Genomic DNA, 8,990 nt, shown 5'->3' with positions numbered 1-8,990 from the left:
ATGAACAGTTTCCTTGCTAGCAGCATCTTTCACCTTTCGCGGCGCACTTACCGGCCCTCCTGGAAGCGCACTATGGTCTAAGTAGCAGCATCGCTGAAAAAAGCTGTCTAAGATATGGATGCACGGAATTACGCCGCTCAGTGTCATGGATCTTCCATAAAATTCACCTTCACAGGCTGATTGGAAGTTAACTGTGATGATCACAGATGGGTGTCAAATCTGTAGACTCGCAGAACATCTTGTGACACCCCTCCTCCCGAGCCAGTACTCAGGGATAGCTCCTCACAAAATTTCATTAACATTACGCGCCTTAGGGCTTTACGTGTGCGCTCACCCATCCCAGGATAGGCAGCGCAGGACGGAGATCGCACTGCACAGAAGTGCGATGCGAACGTCCCCTATATAAGCCAGACCACCAAACAAGCCACACACACAAACAAACAGTTTCCTTTGAAGTCGACACCCGCTCGCATACGGCGTACGTACACGCGGAAGAAGCGCCCGCAACATTGTGGCCTTCCCCATCGCCCTAGTTTTGCCGCTCCTCACAACGCCAAACCGCAACACGGCGATACAGCCTCGCCGCAACCCGCACCGCAGCACCAGCAATATGCGCGCATCGATCCCTAGGAGCAGCACCTGCACGGTAGCAGTCAGCAAGCTTCCCGGCCGTGCCGCAGCACACAGCACCACAGCGGTTCCGGCGCCACTCCTACCGGTACGCAACTAGCTCGAGTACACGCCTCCCTCCGTTCATTCTCCTCTCCCTCACGACAAAATACACACCCTCACTGCCGTCACTCTTCCTTTATTAACCTGTTACACAGCTTGTTAGTTTCGCCAGCGCGGCACCGTCCATGAAGCTCACAGATACAGCGACAGCATCACGGGAATGCCGGCAGCGGCCACGGTATGCCACGCGTCATCAAATGCAGCGCTTCTCACTTCACCACGGAGCATCACCTTCTCCCCGCAGCATATGAGCATCTGAAAATAATGGCCAAGACGAATCAACCAAAGACGCTTCCCTTCACTCACCCTTGCCACATCAGGCCCCCCTTCCTCCTACACCGTCGCAATTACCACCACCGCGCGGCAGATCACCACCAGTTCACCAGAACCTGGCTGCACCCTGCCGGACACATGCAGCGATCAGCCACATGCCCGCTGTGGTGGATGAGACCTCGTGATCCCTCCTCTGCTTCTTGCAACGCACATGAAACCCTAACCCCCTTCCTCCCCCCCCCCAACACACGGCCCCCGTGAGATAGCTCCCCCCCCTGCTGAGGGACAGCCTCGGCGAAAATCTGGACCGCCGGCACCGATGGAGATCGAGAAGCATTGTGCATGGGACCATCTACGCCTGCTTTGCCGATGCGGTAAGGGCCCCCGGTGCCTCGTCCATGGAGGCTCCGGACGCCACCGACACTCCCGCCATAGAGACCCCGGCTGCCCCGGCTGCCAAGCTGCTGCTCCTGGTGCGTGGTGCTACCTTCTGTGCCACACTCATCCAGCCAATCATCTTGTTGAGGGCCGAGATGTAGGCACGGGCCGAGGCCACCACAATGTCCTCATTGGCGCCGGAACCTAGGACGCGGAACCGACAGACAGACAGATGGACGGACAGATAGGATAATCAACCAAAACAGGATAACACAGCATTTCAGGATGAGGGAATCACCCGGCAGACGGTTGATTGAAGCGCACCGCAAAAAGACCACCCAGTGCCACCTCAATGCAGCACACGCACCTGAGAACTGGCGCTGCACGGTGCCCAGAGCTGCATGCTCGCTGTATCCCTGGTCGCTCATCTTGCCCGCGGGCCGAATCATCACCCGAGTGTGCGCCAGCGCCTCGATACCCTGCACCGCCCGGTACCCAACACAGCCCCTCGTCATCTCCATCACCATCGTCATCATCACCATCAGTAACGGCAACTACAACAGCAGTCTGCACTAATTGCTCAAATGCCCTAAAGCTGTTCAATGGTGTGCTGTTATTATCGGCAGCATGAGGGCAGGGAAGTCAAGAGGGGGTAGCGGGGACATCAGCCCCGCCACCCGCCCGAAAGCCCACGCAAGCACTCGTGTCCCACCCGCACCCGCCCCACCTGTGTGACGCTGCTGACGCTGTAGTCTACGAGCTCCGCCTCCACCCGCACCAGGCTGTCAATGGCCTTGTAGGCAGCATCCACCGGACCTGGAACGTGGGAAAAAGGAAAGAGGAGGCGGGGAAGACAGGGGGAAGGAGGGGAAAAACACTTCATAGCAACGTTCACCAGGTGACCCCAATGCAGCAAAAAGCGGACAGGGCAGAGAGCAGGCAAGGTGTTGCAGGACAAGAGAGCTGCTGAGGGCCACACCTAAGCAGGTTGTCGGGACACCGAGTCGAGCGCAGAGAGCAAATATACATACATACATACATATTCCAAAAGCGCTCACAGTGGCGACCATGGCCCCATTCGCGTCGCCTCTGTTACGAGAGCGCCCAGGCACGCCTCTCCCTGACACCCTCTGCCGGGGGCCCTCCATCATCCAGCCCCTGCCCTACTCACCCGTACCGACCCCCACTCCAATGCGCGCAATGCCGTCCGGGCCCTGCATCTGTACCGTGGCAGTTGGCATGCCCATGGTGCCACACACCACCTGCAAAAAGGGCCCCAACAAACAAACAACGGAGAATAAGCGAGTCAAATGCAGAAAGGCAAAGCTACCAAAACCAGCAACCCGCAACCGGCTGCGCAACGGAGAATCATCAACGCAAACAGAAGCAAAGAGAGGCGGGAGGGGAGAGAGCTGGCCGCTACCCGGGTAACTCAACCCTGTACCGTGTGGCAGGGCGGCAGGAGAAAGGAGCAGGTCGTGGGTCTGGTGGTCGCGGTTGGCCCCTCGTGCATTTAGCTGCATCCCGGGGCCCGCCCACCCAAACCTCCTCTCCTCTCCTCTCCTTTCCCCCTCTCCTCCCCACCTGCAGGTCGAGCAGCTCCCAGATGACCTTGGGCTGGTGCAGCTCATCAGACATGAGCGCCAGGATGTCCTCATCGGTGATACCCTTCTTCTTGTCAGCAAGAGCCTTGAAGCGCCTGGATCAAAGTTTTTAAGCATAGTATGGGTAATCTGTAACATGGGGACTAGCAACGAAAAGTAATGAGAACTAAGGAGTTTAGCTTCCCCACCATACGGCCAGGAAAACTAGTTGTTACATACGAGGCAGACGGACGCTCGCCCGCGGTTGGGGCGAAATCGAGGTCAGGCAACGGAATAGGTCCCACAACTCTCGAGTCGTGAGTGATTGGTGATGATGGTGAACGCGTGAGGGCTGAATCGGTCAGCGTTCGGGTTGTGGCCGCGGCGGCGCCAAGCACGGACAGATACCGGAGGCACCGGAGGGGTCGAGGGAAACACCCGGGAAGAGAAGTCAGGGTCGCGCGGTACGCCACCCTTGCGTGAACCCCCCCCAGCGCTGTAGCGATACCGCCACACACTCCTCCAGCCCAAGGCAATATTCCCTTCCCCCGAGGCCCAACCCGCTGCCCGCAAGTCGCATACGTGGTGTCCCTCACCACCACCGCCCTGCGGCCCCTCATGTTCCCTCCGCCAGGGAGGTTCCCTGGGTGATCCCAACCCCCAATACTTGACAGCTAATCCCTCTCTGCTTCTAGCATATCATTTCCGACTCGACCCCAACCCCGTCCCCCAACCCCCCGCTCGGCTCACTTGAAGACATCGTCGAGCTCTGAGGTACTGAGCTCGTAGCCCAGAGACCGAAGACGTGAGCTGAGGGCGTTGCGGCCGCTGTGCTTGCCCAACACGATCCCTGGGAGAGCGGGCGGGGAGGAAGCGTGTGTGGAGGCCCGGGGGGCGGGCCCCGGAGGGGGGGATATGTGCCAAATTCAAAAAGAGGAGAGGGCAAGTGTGGGTAAAGGAGCAGGACGCTGACTTCAGATTTTACCTACCTTCAAAGGGCAAAATCGTACGTCGTCACATTTCGATCCGTCTCCTTTGCGCAACCTTACTTCCCAGGAGGCCGCTCAGTCCCCCATTATGCCCCATCAAGCTGCCCCTCACCCATTCCTCCTCATTCCCAAACTCACCGCGGTCCTGCTCCTGGCGCGGCAGACCAATCGACTCGGGCGTCATGATCTCGTACCTGTAGGGCCACACAGACGGTCCATGGCACCCCGGCTTAGACGGAACCCTCTGCACTTCTGCGGATACTGTAGCCGTTAACATACAGACAAAAACACGCACATTAACGCATCCATGTCCTCACAACAACAACAACAGCATTATCAGCAGCAGCAGCAGCAGCAGCAGCAGTGTCCTTGGGTTGGCTCCTTGCTTTGATCTGTCCATCCAGGACTCATCCAGGACTCCGCGCTTGTTGGGAGGACGTGGCCCAGGCGGAGTCACGGCCCCACGGCCATCAGGGTACACACCACACTCCTCTCCATCCTGGTTCCAAATGACCATTGCAGTAGTGGTGCTGTTGCTTTTCGCTAGTCTACTGCTACTGGTGCTGTTACTGCTGTCGTTGCGAGACCTCTGCTGCTATCGCTGCGGTGAAAGGGTGGGCTGCCGCCGATGCGCTGCTACCGATGCGGACCTATAACATCGCCCCTCCGGCCCAAGCCCAAGATGATTGAAGCAGATACCAGAGATAGACCCAGGGAGGGGAGTGGCGTGTGTCCTGGCTGCTGCAGCCAAGGTGGGCGGGGCCCGGGGCGGCTGTGGCGATGTATGACCCAGGTTCTCAAAAGCCGCAGCGCAGCCGCGCGTGTGAGAGCCCAACAAACTCCGGGGGACTGCCGCCAGCGGCGGAAAGATATTCGCTTCTTGCGGATTTCCGGATCTCTTTTCCATCGCTTCACAAGCATCAGTCGACAGCCAGGCGGAAGCCGATTCGAGCACTCGGGCCTGGATGCCGCCGCCGCAGACATAATGCCGCCTGACGCGATGTACGCACCCCGGTGCACACAGCAGTATTTCTCCCAACAGCGGCAGCAACGCAGCTGCTGGCAACAGCCGGAGGAAGGAGAGCTCAGTCCACTGCTTGAGGGTGGAGCCCAGAAGATCGCATACAACATTTCCAACGCGTGGCACAGGCGGTCACGAGCTGATGGTGATGATGATGATGATGACGATGATCAACCCACTGCCCGTCGCTGCTGCTGTTGCTCCTTCTGAGGCATTATGATGCAATACCGCGTCGGTGACATACTGCCGCTCTGCCAGATAGTGCTACTGCTGCTCGTACTTCTCTGAATTGCAGCAACAGCGGTAGTACCTTGCGCCAAAAGACTTTGCTGCTCTAATTTTCAGATCTCCACGTATCTGTTCTATCCATCAACAACACCTCACGACGGCCTCTCAAATGACCGCCAATCCTCCAGCTCCACAAACAACCTTACCGTCCCGCCACACACTGTTTAACCCTCCTTCCCTTCTCCTTTTCCCGCCCCTTCCCCCTTCCCACCTTTCCCTCCCCCCTGCCCCTTCTTTTTCACGCGACCAGCACGGGAACATACACCTGCAAAAAATACACCTACGTTTCCCTGTTCTTGAGCATGCCGTCTTGGTGGATGCCGCTCTCGTGTGCAAAGGCGTTGGCGCCCACGATGGCCTTGTGCGGCTGCACAATCATGCCGCTGTAGTCCGAAACCATCTTGGACATGGGATAGATGTGCACGGGGCGGATGCCTGTGTACAGCCCGTTCATCTGGTCCTTGCTGCAGGTGCGGGAGAGGGGGATAAGGGTGGGGAGGATAAGACGAAACACCGACGATACAAGAGATATAGGGTGTGGAGGGGCACAGAGAGAGATATAGATAAAGAGAGAGAAGGGGGAATTGATCCGGCGCAGGAATGGATCCAGGGCAACAGTCAAAGAGGGAACAATAGAGGACGACGAAAGGAAGGGAGAGAAATGGTTGGAAGATTGAAGATGACACTGCTTGATGATGTGATCATGGGGGATGTAATGTTCTACCTCCTTACGGCCCACACGATAAGGACATGCACAGAGGTTGGTAAGGCGGAACCTCTTGCAGCCCAAACCTGACCGGCAGTCGCCTACAGTTGTAAGTGGGGTTCCCCGAAGTGGGGTTCCCCGAAGTGGGGTTCCCCGAAACTTCCAACAAAAAGCAATGCCCCGTCCTGCGGCTGCTCCCCTATTCCTGCTGTAGCCGCCATGTGTCCCAACTAAGTCCTTCATCCCTAGCACCCTTTCCCACCATTGCCCCACATGACCTACCCGCGCAGGCTGATCGCCATCACGACCTCCTCAAGCGAGGCGTTGCCCGCTCGCTCGCCAATACCGTTAATCGTACACTCAATCTGCCGTGCGCCCGCCATAGCGCCCGCCAGCGAGTTGGCCGTCGACAGACCCAAATCATTCTGGCAATGCGTCGAAATGATCACATTCTCAGCTCCAGGCGTGTTCTTGCGAATCGCCGCAATCAGACCTCCAAACTCATGCGGCAAATTCCATCCCGTCGTATCCGGAATATTCAGCGTCGTAGCACCCGCCTTAATCACCTCCCCAAGAATGCGGTACAGGAATTGCGGATCAGAACGGCCTGCGTCTTCAGGACTGAACTCAATGTCGTTGCAACCCAGGGAGCGCAGGTGCCGTACAGCCGCAACGGCATTCTCAACCACCTCATCCGGCGTCATGCGCAGCTTGTACTTCATGTGGATGTCCGAGGTGGCTATGAAAGTGTGCACGCGGGGGCGCTTGGCGTGGCGGACGGCATCCCAAGCGCGTTCCAGATCGGCAAATTTGGTGCGGGAGAGGCCGCAGATGACCGGCACGTAGCCGTCGGGTTGTACGTCATTGCCCACCTGGCGGCGGCAGAATACGGACGGGGGAAATTAAATGGGAAAGGAAAGGATGGCGCGCGGAGCTTCTTGTGATAAAGGTGCTGATGCAGAAAGAACTGATAAAGTCCAAGGCTCCAACATGTCCACAAGTCCACAGCAGAGGCGGCGTGAGAAGCAGTGAAGGAAAAGCGCGCTGTCGTGCGGCCGAGCAGCGAGAAGCAAACGCCAGTGGTTCCACGCAGTTCCATGCGCGCCTTCTCAGGTCCCTACGACTTTCCTGCATGTTCCCGTACCACTCAAATGACATCGCTTCCCCAGGACGTAGAAGTACGGCATCTGGGTCGCATCCTAACTTAGCAGTACGGCATCTGGGTTGCATCCTAAAACCTTCCCGTCCCCTCCGAAAGATCGCCCCCTTCGCCCCCCATCGCTGCAACCCCCAAGGAGCCGCTGATGGGGGCCAGCAATCCATTCGTTTACTTGAAGCCCAATAACCCACCCATCGCCGCACTGCAGTCACCAGGACCTCCTCCAGGGGTTCAAGACTCCCCCTCCCCCGTCCTGCCGCTCCCTGGCCACGGGCCATGGCTCACGTCAGGTGCTTCATTTCCCCCGCACCCGGACTCCATCCGTTTCTCCGGGTCATCTTCCATTACCCGCCGTCTCACCCATGGCACCAGCAGGATTCTAAAATTTTCCCGAGCTCTTCATTTCCTTCCCCTCCAGCGACTCGGCTCCTTTCCCTTGCCAGAGCGGAACTGCCCCCTCCCCCCGACCTTGGCAGATCGTTTCCAACCCCAACGTCCATCGGCACTTCGTATATTGAGTTTCTGATGGGTTCATACTTCCTTCCCTTCCCCGCTTCGTTGCGCTCCTGCTCACCTCCATGGCAATGGTCCGGACCGCCTCAAAGTCATCTGGTGAGGCCACCGGGAAGCCCGCCTCGATGATGTCCACACCCAGTCGCGCCAGGCCGCGTGCGATGTCCAACTTCTCCTTCGAAGTCAGAGTGGCGCCCGGGGACTGCTCGCCATCGCGAAGGGTGGTGTCAAAGATGCGCACATAGTTGGGATCTGGGTCACGGAGGTTTTTAAGGGAATTTTGACAAGTGGGAGGTGAAGTGAAATGACGGAAGGGGGGTGCAGGACTTAGGTGACGTGGAAATGTAGGAGTTGAGAAAGGAGAAACCGGCAACTCAGTCTGTGAAATCCGATATGCATTCAGGTTTTGGGCATGCGAAAGGACCAGGAAAGGGCCGCTTGGGAGTAAGGGGAGGTTTCGGGCGGGTGGGCAGTGTGGACGTGTTCGGGGGGCTTTGCATGATGGAGATAGTGTGTGGAGGGTTCGGCGAAGGAGGTGTCGGGAAGACAGGCCAATAGGGGTTTGGAGGAGAGGAAGGGAAAGGCCATGGGAACAGGCGTGGCGGAAATCCAGGACGGAAAGGGAATGTCGTTTGCAAAAGTAAAAAAAACAACTGCCGGCGTCCGAGGCACAACTGCCGCAGTCCAGAGCAACGACGTGACAGCCCGTCAAGGAGTGGAGAAGGGGAGGTGGAGAACCGCGGGGTGGGTCAAAGCTTGGTTGCTTTGAAAGGTTCGCTGCTGCTGTTTTGCTGTTGCTGGCCCCTAAATGAAGCCTGCCAGTAGATGCGGGGAGGGGTGTCGGGAAGGCCACAAAAGTGGCCTGCGGAGAAGCTGCGGCCACCACGTTTCGCAAAGCAGCCATAGTTCTCCAAGAGCCACGCAATTTCCACTGGATACAGTGTTAAAATGCTTCCAGTCGTCCTTGTCATCGTTGTAAAACTATTTTTTACCAACTGGCAAATCAGCGACCGATGCCTGCCGACCGATGCGCGCCTAGTTCACAACGGATCATAGATCTTTGCTAAACCCATCTACCTTAAGGTATGCGTTACAGTGCATGGTCTTACAAGGCCCTAAATAAAGATTTTCTCACCATCAATACGATTTGGAATGTAATCTGGCCGGCGAGCCTCAGCGCGAACTACCACACGAGTCCGGCCTGCTGGCAGCAGCAAGGCCCTGCGGCACAACGGCGCCGCCCGAGCTGGAGCAACGCGGGGGCCGGTAGAGCCGAGCGCCGCCGACATGGTTACCGAAATACAAGGTAATTGCCTTTTGTGTCTATATGCAAACCTACAACATGTAT

General features: G+C 57.7%; 1 protein-coding gene across 1 annotated transcript; it reads right to left on the bottom strand.

Moving 5' to 3' along the window:
- Positions 1-1,357: 1,357 nt before the first annotated feature.
- On the bottom strand, positions 1,358-8,977 carry VOLCADRAFT_78720 (2-isopropylmalate synthase; the record flags this gene model as incomplete). The annotated part of the gene is made up of 11 exons (XM_002945687.1): positions 8,778-8,977; positions 7,704-7,894; positions 6,253-6,842; positions 5,549-5,728; positions 4,094-4,149; positions 3,717-3,816; positions 2,968-3,082; positions 2,555-2,645; positions 2,111-2,199; positions 1,751-1,862; positions 1,358-1,587 (listed from the first exon to the last, which is right to left on the bottom strand). Exons 1-11 carry the CDS (start codon positions 8,929-8,931, stop codon positions 1,358-1,360), a joined length of 1,908 nt encoding a protein of 635 aa, XP_002945733.1. The 5' UTR covers positions 8,932-8,977.
- Between the last annotated feature and the right edge of the window lie 13 nt (positions 8,978-8,990).

This window comes from Volvox carteri (genome assembly GCF_000143455.1).
Source record: "Volvox carteri f. nagariensis unplaced genomic scaffold VOLCAscaffold_1, whole genome shotgun sequence".
NCBI lineage: Eukaryota > Viridiplantae > Chlorophyta > Chlorophyceae > Chlamydomonadales > Volvocaceae > Volvox > Volvox carteri.
This window is presented reverse-complemented; position numbering and strand designations above follow the sequence as displayed.